The following is a 16,530-nucleotide window of genomic DNA, read 5'->3' as shown; positions in this document are numbered from 1 at the left end:
TCCACGGCCCACAAGGCGTGGGGAACAAGAGGGTCCAATCCAGAGATATGTGGAGTAAGGAAGGGAAGGAGAGCACAGGGAGGGTGGGTTCAGGTGGTGACTTTTGTTTTGTTTTTGTGAAGTCAATTCACTTAATTTGCCCAGGATTTCTAGGACTTCATTACATTTTGAAGTGACATTCACAATAATTTGTATTATTATATGTAGCCTATGTATTTTACTATTACATTTACTATTACTACTACTACATTTCACATACAATATGCTACATTAACACAATTACTGTGTCAACATCCATGTTTATATAATGTCACATATGTAGGCTGTATAAAGTAATTTGTATTTATATATGTATATAGTTTTAGAAGATATAAATATTGTTTACATTCAGTATTCAGAAATTGAACAGATTACATGTTTTTTATAGTAGCTTCAACTGAGTTGAATGTTTAAGATGAGTGACTCCAAATGTCCATCCACAGTAATCTACACTGTTTTATATTTTGTTATAAGCATAACAATTCTGGCCCCTGCTGACATAACTAACACTAACAAGAAATGGCCTTTGAGCTTGACACTTTCCTGGAGTTTTTGACTGTATCACACTTTATTCATCAGCAGATGGACTTTGCTTAGATGTCATGGAACACATCTATAGTATAATCTGCATATTACTGTAGCTATGGTAAATTATCAAATTACCATATGTGAACTAAAACATAGACCTGTCTATTTCATGGCACAAGAAACAGAGTGAGTATAGTCGACATGTAGCATGCTGCCCTCTAATGGACTGTAATGCAAACTGTGCCACAGTGTTTCTTTTTGGGGGTCACTAGCCTGAATAAAAGAGACACACTGCACAATTAAAAAAACTGTTTCCTGCCTTGTCTTAAGACATGACATCATGAAGACCGTGAAATACTCCACTTGTATAAGCTATTCACGCAAGTGTTTTGCATTAAATGACAGGTTCCGTCTGACAATGCAAATTATTCTGAGTTCCCATAAGAGGAAGTTATATTTAGGATATGTCCAGGAACCAGATCATTCTCTAGAGAGAGGAATTAAGGCATGCATGTGTTTACTCCTGTGTATCCACAATGTTCTTTCTAAAGGTATTTGTCAGTATCCTTAGTGTATTTTGCCCGTGTTCAGGGGAGAATGGCCTTCTGCATGCAAACTCACCAGGGGACATAATCATTGGAGGACTTTTTCCCATTCACAAACAAACCAACAGAAGCACAACACAAGGACCGCTCTCCTGTAGTGGGTAAGTATGACCTCATTTGAATTAATCGATTAACATGACCACAATTTATTTGAATCATTTCATAAATTTGATCTGCCCTCTGTCAATTTTTGAAGGTATGATTTGCAAGGGTTCCTACAAACTCAAGTGATGATATACACTCTCAGAGAAATAAACCAGCGCACACCAAGGGCTCTACCCAACTTCACTCTTGGATATGACATCTATGACACTTGTGGAGATGTCAGCTTTGCCATAGGAGCGACGCTCCAGCTGCTAAAGAACCAATCAGACCCTCAGATGTGTTTAGTACCTGCAAACTTTCAATCTGTTCTACCTGAACCCAAAACAAAGGCAGTGATTGGTGAAAGGTATTCTGAAGTGTCAGTAGCTGTTGCACGAGTTGTTGCTTTGTCATCAGTTGCTCAGGTTTGTCTTCTTTGTACTTGATGCGGTCTCATTTCCTAAGGTTCAAAATGCAAAACATTATGAATTCCTTTGCGTAGTCTGATGCCAATGATGAAATTATGACAGAATTCCTATCTAAATCTAAGATTCTGTAACATGTAACATAACAATTGTTATTTAAACTTGAATGCATTACTCTTGAAAACTGCATTCAGAGTTATTTCAACATGATTTATTCCTGTTTGTTACAGATTAGCTATGGATCGACTAGTGAGCAGCTTAGCAGGAAGTTGAAGTTCCCCACTTTTCTGCGAACAATATCCAGTGATGAACATCAGACAAAGGCCATTGCTGAGCTGGTGAGGAAGTTTAACTGGACAACAGTTGCAATTGTGGGAAGTGATGATGAGTACGGGAAGTATGGCAGTGATCGCCTCGTGGACAATCTCAAGAACATCTGCATTGAATTCATCAACATCCTGCCAGGTTACTTCTCCCAGAATATTTCCCAAGCCCATAAGTGGCTGGATAAGCTGGTGTACAATATCAATAAATCCTCTGCTGAGGCTGTCATCATGTTCACCAAGGACACCAATGTTAATGTCATCATGGAAGCAGCTATTAAACACAACCTAAACCGAACTTGGATTGCAGGTGATTCATGGTCCACCTCTTCACTGGTCTCCACACTGCCTGGCATTGAGAAAGCTGGAGAGGTTTTTGGATTCATCTCCAAGAGGAATGAGGTGCCTAATTTTAAAGACTACGTCATGTCAGCTTTCAACGGAACCACTAATGACATTCTGGATCATCACCTGATTAATTATCCACTTTGTCCTGTTCAGTCTGATGAGAACAGAGAAAATAACTGCTCGCTAGCTGACAGCAAACAGGGGTCCAAACAATGTCTGGACATAAGCTGCTTGGCTGAGCAGATTGACCAGGATGAATCATACAATATCTACTTAGCTGTTCAAGTCATTGTTGAAAGTCTCAGGCGCTTGCTGAAGTGTGACAACCGCAAGTGTAAACGTAACAGCGAGTTTACAGCCTCTGAGGTACTGTATCGAACTGACATGTTTTTCATTGTTTGATGTGTGTCTTTAAAGGAGCAATTTGTAAGATAAGGTCAGAATTTTAGTTTTAAAACAATCAAAAAATGTACATTATTAACAGAGTGTGAAGAATCAACAGTGCTTTATATCAAAGATATCTGTATACTGTGTTGCAGAGATGCCTACTTAAATTAGCATGATAGCCAGCTAGCCTGTCCTGTCTCATTGTCTCATAATACCACTGTCCAGCTCTACACGCTATTTTCACCCGTTGCTTCTCTCCTGCTGCACGCCTCTCCCCTCCCCGCCTGCCGCCTCTTGTCTGCCCTGAAGTCATACTCATGGTCAGAGCTGCCATACTTCATCCCCTGTTATCAAACTGACCTCCATTGGTCTTGGAAGCTGTGTTCAATCCCAGTTTGGTGTCCAGTTGTGTCCAGTCTTAGATCAGGCAGCCAAATCCAGTTGAGCTGGGCCTCGCTGCCCGTGGTGACTAGCTACAGCCAAGGGCAGCTAGCAAGAGCAGCAGTTGTTAGTTACTCTGTTGATATGCTGCCCCCTATTTTTTGGAGCTACCTTCGAACATATACATATTCTACAAATTACACCTTTAAGGCAATAGTTTGAAACTTTAGGAAATATACTTCCCTCTCTTGCAGAGCTCGATGAGAAGATGGATACCTATCTCATATCTGTCTGATAAATATAAGACTACAGCTAGCAGCTGGTTAGCGTACCCTAGCATAAAGTCTGGAAAGGAGGAAAACAGCAAGTCTGGCTCTCCACAAAGTTAAGAAAATACGCCCACCAGCACCTCTAAAGCTGACTAATAAACAGATTATATCATGTTTGTTTAATCTGTACAAAAACCAATGTGTACAGATTTCCTGTTAATGCTCCTGGCCAAGAATGGTCCAGCAGATAATTCACTGTAAAACTTACATTAAGATGTTTGTATGGATTAAACAAATGAGATATAACGTGTTAATTCATGAGCTTTAGGGGTGCTGGTAGGCATATTTTGTTGGTGAAGGTTCTCAGTCATCCAGGTCATGGTAGTTCTAAGTGCTATATTGTAGGCAACTGGACTTGTTTCAGTTTCTTGAAGATGTTTCCCCTCTCATCCGAGAGGCTTCTTCAGTTCTAACTAACTGGTGAGGAGTTGCAAGCTTTAAACCCTGTGTGGGTATGAACCCTCATAGAGTTGTTGGGGTTGCATGTGAACTCTGAGTTTCAGAGTCATTAGGGTCACACGTGAGTCTTGACCCAACCAGCATTCATGCGGGTCATTAGGGTAAAGTGGGTCCAGGTGCGAATGGGTGTCAAACTGGCTGGGGAGAGATCTCAGGACAGCATTGTAAGTGGATGATAAGTAGTAGTGTCGTAGGTCACCTCCTCTGTTTAACGATGGTCATTCCAGTTTGACCTAGATGGATTATTTCACACCTCTTTTAAACCATTTGTCTTCCGTGGCCAAGATGCGTACGTTGCTGTCCTGGAAGGAACGCCCTTCTCCTTCAGATGTAAGTGGACAGCAGAGTCTTGACCTGAGGAGCTTGCTCTCCTGTGTTGTGCCATTCGCTTATGGAGAGGTTGTTTGGTGTCCCGCATGTACAAACCTGTGCAGTCCTGGCTGCATTGAACAGCATAAACTACATTACTCTGCTTTTGCCTGGGTGTTTTGTCCTTAGGGTGGACAAGCTTCTGCCTCAGTATGTTACTGGATTTGAAGTGAACAGGGATATGATGTTTATTGAGTTTTTTTAAAGCAAAGTAATGTAGTTTATGCTGTTCAATGCAGCCAGGACTGCACAGATTTGTACATTGGGGAAACAAAGAACCCCTCCATAAGTGAATGGCACAACACAGAAGAGCCAGCTCCTCAGGTCAAGACTCTGCTGTCCACTTACATCTGAAGGAGATGGGCATTCCTTCCAGGACAGGAATGTACACATCTTGTCCAGAGAAGACAGCTGGTTTGAAAGAGGTGTGAAATAATCCATCTAAGTCAAACTGGAACGACCATCGTTGAACAGAGGAGGTGGTCTATGACACTACTTGACACCCACTTACAATGCTGTCCTGAGTTCCCTCCCCAGACAGCTTAACTCCCAATCACACCTGGACCCACCTAGCCCCAACGACCCACATGAATGCCAGTTGGGTCAACAACTCACATGCAACCCTAACGACTCTAAAGCTCAGAGTTCACATGTGAACTTAATGATTCTGTGAGGGTTCACACCCATACAGTGTATAAAGTCTGCAACTCCCCAGTTAGAACTGAAGCTCTATAGCTATAGCCTCTATAGCACTTAGAAGTAGGCAGATTTTGTAAGTAGTTTGACAAAGCTGGGCTAGCTGTTTCCCCCCTATTTCCAGTCCTTATGCTAAGCTAGGTTAACTGACTGCCGGCTGTAGCCTAATAATTACTGGAAAGGTAAGTATATTTAGTGTAGTAAGTGTATTTAAAAAGAAAGTCAAACTCTTCTTATAAACCAACAAAAACGACATTGTCCTCTTTTGGTCTCTTGGTATATGGAAGTATTACTGTTGTATGATTTGTTGTTTCACAATTAGTAGAAGCAATAACAAAAAAATTCCTTGTTTATATATGTCTTCACAGCTTCTTACAGAAATCAAGAAAGTCAACTTCACGGTGAACACTACGCGTATATTTTTCAACTCTAATGGAGACCCCAGCTTAGGATATGATATATTGTACTGGAACATGACTGAATCCAAACAGGGCACGCGCATAAAAACTATTGGAGAATACTGGCCGAATGAAAACATCAAAATCCGAGATGATCTTGTTAGTGATAAGAGTACACAGATGGTAAGATCAAAATTTCATTGGATATTTAATTCCCAAAATAATTAATCATGTCGAACTGACTATGTCTTGTCTTTCAAAGGTAACTGCTTACAACTGCTCGAAAACATGTAAACCTGGGCAGATGTTGAAGCAGCAAAGCAGAAAGTGCTGCCATGATTGTGTGCCATGTGCAGAGGGAGAGTTTTCTGCAGGAAATGGTAAGTGTTTCATTATTTATCTCAACCAAAATGATAATGGCTGCATGTGACTTTTACATGTATTTTTAATCATTTGAAATCTGTATATAATGTAAAATGGTACACAGTTTAAATCTATAGATGTTTAAGTCTATAGATGATTTCATTTGTGTGTGTGTGTGCATGCGTGTGTGCCTGTGTGTGTGTGTGTGTGAGTGTGTGAATTGCCACCTTGAGGAACTGTCAACTCAACTCAACCCTGATATTACGATAATATGGTTTGGCTTGGTACTTCCTCATTTATGTTAAACAAAAGGCTCTCTATGTAAGTGTTTCTCATGTATATTTTCAAAGGGACGTATTCTTCATGATGGATACATTCCTTGAGCAGAAAATGTGCAATTTTTTTGTTTACTTATACAGGTGACAAGTGTGAATCCTGTGGGCAAAAGGAGTATTCATCTTCACAGAAAAATATGTGTTTTAAGAAAACTCTTGAATTCCTGGACTGGTCAGATTCCTTCATTATCATTTTAAGTTGCTTGCAAGTCTTGGGAATAATTATTACCATTGTGTTTGCTATTTTGTTTGCAATATATCGTAGAACTCCAGTTGTGAAGGCTGTTGGAGGTTACTTGTGTTTCTTGGAGCTTTTTTCCTTGCTGGTCTGTTTCTGCCTTGCATTTAGCTTCATAGGAAAACCCACTGCGGCTTCCTGCATGTTAGGCCTGCCTGTCTTCGGCATTGCCTTTTCCCTCTGCATCTCTTGCATTTTGGCCAACCTGCTCCAAATCTTAGTGGGCTTCAACTTTGACCCGAAGATAAGGTCGTGGATAAAGAAGCTCAATCAGCCGGCGGCTGTGGTGATCATCGTCTCTGGGATCCAGTTGGCTCTATGTGTGCTATGGCTGTACTTTCACCGTCCATTTCCTTCTGAAAAGATATTAAAAAGGACCATCCTGCTGCAGTGTCACAAAGGCTCAGACAAGCTCTTCATTGCCACGTTAGTCTACAATGCTTTCTGGGCCCTAAGTTGTTTCCTGTTTGCATTCAAAGGTAAACAGCTGCCAGATTTGTACAAAAATGCAAGTTTAATCACCACCAGCATGCTGCTTTTTTTAATCATTTGGATCCTCTTTATTCCGATTTATATCAGTTTGTTTGGGAGGTACAAACGAGCCATTGAGAGTGCAGCCATCCTCATTTCTAGCTACAGCATCCTCTGCTGTCACTTGGCCCCAAAGTGTTACATTATAATGTTCAAGAAAGAGATTAATAATGAGAATGCCATTACTGAGTACATCAGGAAGCATTTTGAGCAGAAAAACTTGACTGTGGTGAAATCATAAGCCCTTTTACAGACAGATCACACAATACTGCCATAAAGAAGAGCCGTCACCATGCCTGCTTTGATTTTTTACACTGACCCAAACAACAGCAGAACGTTGCTGCCCTAGTGTGTGATGTTAGATAGCATTTGAGCAAAAGAGGCATGACATGTAACACTACAGCATTGGTGTCTAGATAGTCTGATTTACCGGATGTAGACTGTCGGTATAAGCCTGCCACTAGGTGTCTATTTCAGGCAGCATTCCCCTCTTCCATCTTTTGTCTGTGTGTTACTATTTTCAAAATTCCCATCACGAGTGAAACCACAGCACAACTTCTGAGCTAGCAACCAATATGCTAAAGAAGGAGAGTTCGCCTTCCCACATGCAAAACAACATGCATGAGGGGAGGCATGACCCGTCGCACCATCTTGGGTTTGGCACAAGAAAAAGAAATATAGCATGTAAATTACTGAGCTTTAGTTACTTGCAGGCAGTTTTTGTTGCCTTTGGCAGAACCTCGCTAGCTGCTTCTAGAATGCTAAGCTAAGCTAACTGGCTGCCTTTGTATTTGACAGAGGGTGTGTTCCAAAACGCATGATTTTACTTTTTTACTTTTAGTACATACTGTAGCTGTCCTTACAAAGTTAATACAAGATGCATACAGTATGCATACAACTGGAACATACTACTTCCTCATGACATTGTACCTTGAACTTTGACCCTCTTGCTTCTACATACATCTCAGCCTTTGCGTGACATTTTGGTGTACAAAGAAAAGATAATTAGACTTGAATGCTTGTCACCTCTAATTGCTGCATCTGTCATTCTGTCAAATCAGCTGTCATGTGTCAGACACATGATTTCTGTCTTATCACAAGACATTCACAGTAGTTCTTGCTATCTGTACCATGCTTAGAAGTTCTAACAGTTGTGTTGTTACATTTATCTTTACTGCTGTTACTACCACTGGTAATAAATCATGAGATGTTTTAGAAAGAAATGAAGATAATTTAGGATTTTGACTGACCTTTCTCTGGTGATTTGCTGGTTTAAAAAGCATTGTATATAGAGGATTAAAGATGAAAAACTAAAAAGAGACGTGTAGGCAGGTTTATTGCTATGTATTGTTATTTTTGTTTTACTTTTAGCATACCTGTAAATACTATATATTGACCTGTGTGTATCATTCTCATATTTTTGATCATATTCTCTTTCAGATATGACTCAGTTTTACTGATGAACTTAGAAATTGAATTACTGATTTTGTGGCAATTTTGCTTCTGTTTTATTACACCATTTTGTATCGTGGTTGTTTAAGATTTAGGCAGTGTTTTTGTTTGTGAAGAGACATTTTTTAAGGACTGTTAACTGTGAATAAATTCACTTTAACTTTGTTTTTGAATACTGCACTTGCTATGTAGCTATGTAACTTTTGTCCATGGTGTGTTCACAGTATACACAATTAATCTGCTCCAAAATGGAAAACAATTACACATATTTAAAGCTGATGTAACGATATCTTTGTTTAAGATAACTTCCTGTCCATTTTGCAATTAGCAATCTTACTACTCTACGTCCCCACATAAAGGCAGAGTGGTAATCGCCAGACATAGCAGCAAACAGGAGGATCCTGCTCTTTCTAAAGTGGGGACGGAGACCAGAAAATGTCTATTCTCTTGTACTGCATGAGTAGGGGGAGGAGAGACATGGGCTTCTGACCAAACACTCTATAACAGTGATAACTGTTAGAATAAACAGCTATTTAATACTTATTTTGATAAAAAAAAAAAAAAAAGGATCACTTACAGCAGCTTTAGAGATGATAATTACATACAGCCCAGGCTTCATCATAAAACACATCATAAAACATAATAAACCACATACCAAAATACCAGTTGGATTAAGAAGTCTGCATGTGTAATAATATGGCATTAGCCTAAACAGAACTTTGTTGACTAAATTAACTCTCAATTGTAAAGAAGTAGTCGAAAAGAAATATAAAATGTAAAAGACCGTGATAAACAATAATCTCATGGAAAAGCACTATTAATACTACTGTTGTGGATATACAGTACAAGAGTAAAATGTCAACCATGTTGTAAATCTAAGTAGAAGTAGTGAACATAATAATTAATAGTTAACATATATGAATACATACATGCATCAACATATTACTAATACTACGGGGTAACACACACAAACACAACACAACACAAGATAGGATACACTTAAGGTTTACTTTTAAGGTTAACTGGTGGTAACAGTTTTAATTGAAACGTAGTTGACAATCTATGGAACAAGGTTGATTTAATGTCATTAAGATTACACATGCCACACAGTTCAGGTGTTGAGTTTTAAAAAATCTATAAAGGTCATGATTGACTTGAGGGATAATTTACATTCTGGGTACAGACGTTTTTAAATCTCATGTTCATCCATAAGTCCTTTATTGGATATTGACCATGTTAAGTAACAGCTATGCTGGACTTGACAACAGGACCCTATCAAACTCACTCTATCAACTGTCTTATGCTTCAAATTTATGCAGGTTAATTCTGAATTTGAATAATCTACCTTTAGTATGTGCACACCAAACACATTATATAATCTACATCACATTCTCAAGATCAGTACCACCCCCGAACGATTCAAGACAATGATCTCAAAACACCTTAACTCAGTGTGCACTTGTTTTCACTGCGTATGGTACTTCTTAATAAAGTTTTGAGTTTGAACTTGAAGGTTGATATGCAAAATATGAAATATCGTGCAAAACTTGAGCTGATATGCAAAATCAATTGTGAGTTGAAAGGCAGATAATAGTGACAATAGAAAATTCAGCCATGTTCCAGCTCTTATTGACAACTGTATATGCAAAGCCAAGAATGTCACTGTGGCAAATGCACAGCTGTTTAAAAGCAGTTCCTTGTGCCACCACTAGATGGGACTCTTGAAACATTCAAACAGCTGTCTAAAGTACATATAGGACAACATTAAAAAAACAACACAACATCCATAATTTGGCTCTGCACCTAATATTTTATTTATTAAAAAAATACAAAACTTCAAAAAGTTTCCATAGGAAAGCATTATGAATTTGCAATCCCGTCTCTTTCAGATCCATTTAAAATGTATGGTTAAACACGGCTTCTTATTAATATCATGAACAGAAGTCCTGCCTTCTACAAGTTACAAAAAATAAAATAAGGAGGAGAGGAGGAGAGGTGCAGTCAGCTTCTTGAGTCCCTGTGTTTTAAGTGTTAATCTTCAAGATTTGTTTTTGGTGGCACCGTAGTTTCTGGTGAACAGTACAAATGCAAGGATCACACACTTGACATGAGCAGCTGAAATGTCTATCTAGTGTATGTAGTGCATACATATACTGCTCTCTGACAAGTTCTTGCAAATGGGAAAGCATGGCTTTGGCCATTATCAGCACAGAGGCATTTACAGAAAACAACAAAGATTAGTTATATTATAAATGCCAGTAAAAAAAAAATCATCTTGAGGACTAACACTTGACAGGTTCTGTACAGAAGTGGAGATCGTTTAAAATATAAATACAAACATAGCAGCCATTAGTGAGGATTTAAATCACCCCTCTAACCACCCCTTTGCCAATACAAGATAGAGATGTGACTTCAGTTGTTAGCAGGGCTTTAAAAGGGTCAGCAGTTTAATAACTCCCTGTACATTTTGCAGGAGAGTTAGCACTGCCCATTGCCTATGCTAAAGGCAATCTGCTACTATACTTTGATATTAAAAAGCACTGGTAACCCTTCACCTCTTGGACTACTGCTACAGTTTCCATCAAGTATAGTTTTGTGATTTATTTAGCAAAGAAACAGTTTATTTTCCTACACTATTCCAGTTCAGCAAATGGGTTATTCATTAACTACAGTGCTCTGTCTTATAGTCACTCTCTCAACCAAGATAAGACTCAAGCAACAAGTTCAAGTACAGAGTTACCCTGTCACACTGCCTAGAACACAGAGACACTCAGAGTGATTCAGCCTCATTTCATTTAGGGTTGATCCCCAGCTTCCATACAGAACACAAATTTGTGCAACGTGCCCCTCTCATTCTCCTGTCAAGTAACTGGCCTTAAATTTCACGTACATTTGGAGAGAAGAAAAAAAAAAAAAACAACTCCTCAAATAATAAACAAAGGATGCTATAACATTGCTGCGATGTACAGTATGGATCTAAACAACATGGGCCTGGCAGGGCTTAGTGGGCATCTCCAAGCTGCTTTCTCGGCCACAGCAGGCTGGCACTTCAAACAGGCAGGTCTCCTCCGCAGGAGCTGGCATGCCCTGGGAACAGATCTGCTGCACGTGTTGCCTGTAGAAGACAATGCACATAAAAGTTTGATTGACACACACGAGAAAGTGATCCATCATCAACTACCACTTTCAGCTTTTGAAACATCTACTCACCAGGCAGGGCGGGACATGACATAGTGCATGTCAGGTCTTTGGAAGCCATTGAAGGTGGAGGAGGCGGCCACAGTGTAGGCACCCATGTTCTCAAAAACCAGCCAGTCACCCACCTGCAGGTCAGGCAGGTTACACTGCTCAACAATGCGATCAAGGCCATCACATGTTGGACCCCAGATACTGCAGGGGTACATGACCTCATCTGGCTTTGGCTTCTGTTAGGTGGAGACACAGGTCAACAATTATTGTTTGTTTTTCCTTTCACTGACACATTTGTATGATAAACTTTGTTGCCATTCCAATTCTTGAACTTCACATACCTTATGTAGTGTTGGCAAACAGTGAGCATGGTCATAGAGTATACAGTTGAAAGATCCATACACGCCATCGTTGACATAGTACATCAGAGTCCTGTCATTGGTCCCTTCATCTTCCTCTGTAAAAAGGAAGCAGAATATATTTTACAAATCCGCTTTCAGAATAAACCTTTTTTTTTTTTTTTAAATTCAAGGCAATTACCGTCAGAGGCCGACTCATCGTCTATGATGACCTTCTTGGCAATGATGTTGACAACCAGTGTGTAAGCAGAGGCCACGTAAAAGCGTCCTGGCTCAGCAATGACCTTAATACCAGCATCAGTAGGGAAATACTTGTCCAGGGCTGGGTTGATTACTGCTGTGATCTAAGGAAGGAAAGGAAGTGTCCACAGGTAAATGTCAGACCATAGACTTATCTTGTGCTAGTACTACAGAAACTGCAGTTAAAAGTACAAAAGCCTTGTTTTATTTAAGTCCAAAATAAACATGAATAATATTTAGCCAATGAAACGCCTCTTGAAATGCATGATACCTCTTCAAATTGGAGTCCAGTATCATCTGAACCAGGGAAACCACCTCCAATGTCCAACAGGTCCATGTTGAAGCCCAGCTCATCCTACAAGTCAAAATCAAAAAAGTCTAAGTTTACTTTGCCATTTGTAAACCCACATATCACAGTTGCATAAGTATTCTATCACAACTCACCCCCATATCAAAGACACAGCGGGCATCGGCAATAGCCTGGGAGTAGGTCTCTGGATCAGTGCATCCACTGCCAACATGGAAGCTGACACCAATCACATCCAGCCCCAGTTCCTTAGCCCGCTCCAGAAGACCTCGACAAGCTTTGAGTGGGGCCCCAAACTTGACACTGAGGCGACACACTGCCTTTGAGTCATCTGTGGCAATCCGCAGTACCAGTCTGGGCACAAAGCACAAAAGGAATTAGTGAAAAGGAAAAATGGAGAGAAGCCGATAAGGCAAATTAAATAACAAAGCTGTCATATTATGGATGCTAAAATGTCTCACTTGGCATTGTCATGACAGCGGGCCACTTTCATGAGTTCCACCTCGCTATCAAAGGTCATCATCTGGACCCCATGGGCAGACGCATACTTGATCTGAGAAACTTGCTTGCAGGGGTTGGCATAGATGATTCTGCTTGGATCCACTCCCAGAGACTGAACCAGCTGAATCTCCGTCTAGAGGGGGACAATGCCAACAGTCAGCAAAAAAAAAGTACCAATTTAAAAACACGAGCTGCCAATGCAATTTCAGAGAGCTTTGACTGTGTTATTCTGAGAACATCTAGTGCAGTGGAAATTTTCCAACACGCACCTTGCTTGCACAGTCAAAGCCAGTTCCCAGGGATGCCAGTGTCATAACAACAGCCCGGCTGTCATTGCATTTGACGGCATAGAAGGGCATGACACGGGGCAGGGCCCTTGCCCAGCGCAGGTGTTTCTTCAGCACATCTCCCAGATCACAGACGTAGAAGGCATCCCTGTCATCCTGTGACCGAGTGGATAGAAAATGGGACAAAAGTGTTTATCAAAAGCAGTCCTGTAACAAAAACATTTCCCAAAATAGAATACTACATGACAAACTGCAAATAACAAACACTGTGCAAAAGTAAAACTGGACAATCATGCAGTGTAAGATTTCTGTTGCTTTCAGTTGGATCCGGTTGAAATTTGTCACATTACAAGTGGGGCCATCTAAGTTTTCCCTAACTAATGTCCGCACAGGGCACTTACCGTCATGGATGACTCATTGATCTTCTGCTCAACAATATCTCGGGCAGAGAAGCCCTCCTCCAGGAAAGAGAATTCAAACTCAGCAGGAGTGGCAGTGTTCATGGTGAGTCCTTTTGATTGGTCACTAGTAAAACTGGAAGAGGTAAAGAAGCACATATTGAGTTTGTGTTAAGCTTTGAGAACAATGTCTTTTGTGTCCTTGATCACTATCAATTTTATGCCCCACTCATGAGAAACTGTAACAGTGGAAGTAAATCTGACAATTTTGTTATTCTATTATCTGCATTGACAATACAGTATTGCATCAACAACCAACAAACAGTGAGTCACTTACTTGAATATGAAAGAGTTTGGAATTTACTGTTGCCGTCAGTTAGGTGCAGAGAAGCCAAGGCGGCTCACCAGTGAAGTTAAATCCCTTCAAATAAGACTCGAGGCCAGGGCCTGCAGAGTAGCCAGTGTTCGTTTTCCTAGAGTGAGGATTCTATAAAGAGAAATTGTCATTTTTTTAACATTAAAACTTTATTTCCTCAGATGGAAAATGATACGTAAGGCAAGAGGTTGAAATACTATCTATGGACTCTGCAGTAAGTTTAAAGCTCAAGATCAAACTCAAACTTACAATTACAATGTAAATGTCTAAATTACTATGAATCTATACTTTTATACTATCTAACACAAAGTTAAAGATTATTCTATTGAAACCATTATGATCAGTTCAAAAAACAGACAAGATCTGAGGCTTGCGCAGGACAGAACTTCAAGTCTCCAGTCTTTAATTGCGCTCTGCTCCATTTTATAACTACGGCATGACAACTTGACACCATCTGCACAGAAAGTCATTGTAAGACCAAGTGTTTAAGCCCCGCCCTGTCATGATTTAAACCAATTACAAAGAAGACCCGCCTTTAACTGACAAGAAAGGCATAAAAATGAACCAATCAGTGACTAATACATGACGCACCCGTCAATATGCCGGTTCCGCTTAGAGCTCTTCATGCCATGAGGCAATTTCTCATTCATCTGCCGTTAGCGTAGTTTATCCAAGTTTTCACGGTCAATTCAAAAACTTGTTCAGCGCTACATCAGCTCACCGAAGTCTATGGCCCCGAAAAGTTGCCATCACAGGCCGACGTTACGCTGGTTAGTTGGCAAATTTTAATACAAAAAATGAGAAAAATTTCTAGCTAGCTCACGTAAACCAGACATCTGACACATTGGCCACGTAGTAACGTTAGCCTTAAGTAAGACTCCAGAGTGATTTACGTTTGAATGAAATTCACGTTACAATTATGGTAAAATAGCCAGAATATCCTACCCGAAACAGGTCCCATTTTCATTTTCCCTTTTAAGCCGCCATAACGGAATCAGCCTGCTAACTAGCTAACGTTTGCTAACATGAGTTGACAGACATTTATTCTAAAATGTGACGTTCTGACTAAAAACGACATCGAAAAGTCTGCACTTACCTTAAAAAGCATTTACAAAGAGTTTGTCCATTAGACCCGGATGCGGGGATAAAAAAAAAAGCAGTTTCCTTCACAATGAAGTCGGCTGCTGGCACTGACGCCTGTGTAGTGCGACTGACTGGAGTGGAAGCCGGTAGCGGATCCCGAGAGTATTTATAGAGAGCGCGCTGCCATGGCAACACAGCCAGCTGAAACCGGACTCCCATCCACGTATGAACCGGTTTAGCTTTGTCACCTCATCCACATGGTGCGAAAGACAGACGGCGACCGCTGGACAACTACCATGCACAAGATTAGAAATGACTTGAATCAGTTTAAGAAGTCTTATGGGAATTTATACTTTTTCTTTATTAGTTCGTCCAGACATTCAATAAATGCTGAGAAAGCCTGCATCTTGACTGCATGTTGGGGTCTGCTACTCGTTCGTAACCATATTCCTATCATGAAATCACTTTGTCCACAAATTGTCTGGCCAGGCAGTCCTTGCCAGTGTGGAGACTTCAATTGGGAGGTGAAATTGTTAAACTACTCTTATTATCGATTGCATGGTTTAGTCAATTTTTCATTCAAACAAAAATACCAAACTATCTCTGGTCCCAGGTTCTCAAATGTTGTAATGTGATGCTTTCTTTGATAATTTATTTGTCATATATGATAGTAAATCTAATATATTTGGGATTTGGACCAATAAAACAAGCACAAATAAATTATAATGGGCATTTCATTTTATAGATGAAACGATAAATTAAGGAAATAATTAACAGATTCATCAATAATGAAAATAATCATTAGTGACAGCCTTCACGTGCATTTATGTATTTATTTATTTTGCTATAATCTACCTGACAGGTGATCATCAGTACAGGTTCTCCATGGCCAGCTGTGATGGAAGAAACCTGCACTGCATTGGTGTTAATCCCTCAGATGCTCACTCACGCTGACAGACTGAACAGTCTGTTGGCTCTGACTGATCGCACGCTCTGCATGATGTGACCTGGCTGGAGGCAGTCTGTTCAGTCTCGCTCTGAGTTCTTGGCCTGTCTGATGAGATTAGAGGGGATCAAAAGGCGACTCAGGGATGGCAAGGTGTCAACACAGGCATGTATGTCACAACAGCTCTGTAAGGATAAACAAGTATATACAACCCTGATTCCATCAAAAAGTTGTGATGTTGTGTAAAACTCAAATAAAAAATTAATTTGATATTTTACTGATCTTTTTTGTCTTTTTTTCAATTGAAAACACTGCAAAAAGAATATATTTAATTTTGTGAATGTGATGGCAACAAAACACTGAGAAAGTTGTGGAATGCTCCAAAAACACCAGTTCAGAACATTCCACAGGCAAACAGGTTGATTGGTGACAGATTATAGTATCATGATTTGGTATGAGAGGAGCATCCGCGAAAAGCTCAGTCATTCACAAGCAAGGATCCGGTGAGGTTCACCACTTTGTGGAACATGATTGTATAAAGGAGATTACTACAT

The 16,530-nt window shown here is 40.0% G+C and overlaps 2 protein-coding genes and 1 long non-coding RNA gene across 3 annotated transcripts; 2 read left to right on the top strand and 1 right to left on the bottom strand.

The window, feature by feature from the left end:
• Window positions 1–47: 47 nt before the first annotated feature.
• On the top strand, window positions 48–7,383 carry LOC311273552 (G-protein coupled receptor family C group 6 member A-like; the record flags this gene model as incomplete). The annotated part of the gene is made up of 7 exons (XM_084380656.1): window positions 48–96; window positions 1,159–1,273; window positions 1,369–1,681; window positions 1,912–2,718; window positions 5,342–5,554; window positions 5,634–5,751; window positions 6,154–7,383. The coding sequence occupies 7 exons, from the start codon at window positions 48–50 to the stop codon at window positions 7,077–7,079; spliced, it is 2,541 nt and encodes an 846-aa protein (XP_084236782.1). The 3' UTR covers window positions 7,080–7,383.
• A 2,692-nt stretch (window positions 7,384–10,075) lies between these two features.
• On the bottom strand, window positions 10,076–15,170 carry odc1 (ornithine decarboxylase 1). The gene is made up of 11 exons (XM_084381838.1): window positions 15,044–15,170; window positions 13,909–14,058; window positions 13,575–13,707; window positions 13,156–13,329; window positions 12,847–13,019; window positions 12,523–12,739; window positions 12,350–12,433; window positions 12,020–12,182; window positions 11,821–11,936; window positions 11,501–11,715; window positions 10,076–11,405 (listed from the first exon to the last, which is right to left on the bottom strand). The coding sequence occupies exons 3-11, from the start codon at window positions 13,674–13,676 to the stop codon at window positions 11,267–11,269; spliced, it is 1,383 nt and encodes a 460-aa protein (XP_084237964.1). The 5' UTR covers window positions 13,677–13,707; window positions 13,909–14,058; window positions 15,044–15,170; the 3' UTR covers window positions 10,076–11,266.
• Window positions 15,171–15,269: 99 nt separating this feature from the next.
• Window positions 15,270–16,257, top strand: LOC311274288. Its single transcript, XR_014624739.1, has 2 exons — window positions 15,270–15,554; window positions 15,893–16,257. It is a non-coding gene; the product is annotated as an uncharacterized lncRNA (long non-coding RNA).
• The last annotated feature ends 273 nt before the right edge of the window (window positions 16,258–16,530 follow it).

Source organism: Pagrus pagrus (genome assembly GCF_965226575.1).
Source record: "Pagrus pagrus genome assembly, chromosome: 18".
NCBI lineage: Eukaryota > Metazoa > Chordata > Actinopteri > Spariformes > Sparidae > Pagrus > Pagrus pagrus.
The sequence above is the reverse complement of the archived record's forward strand: the minus strand, read 5'-3'. Positions and strand labels throughout refer to the sequence as shown.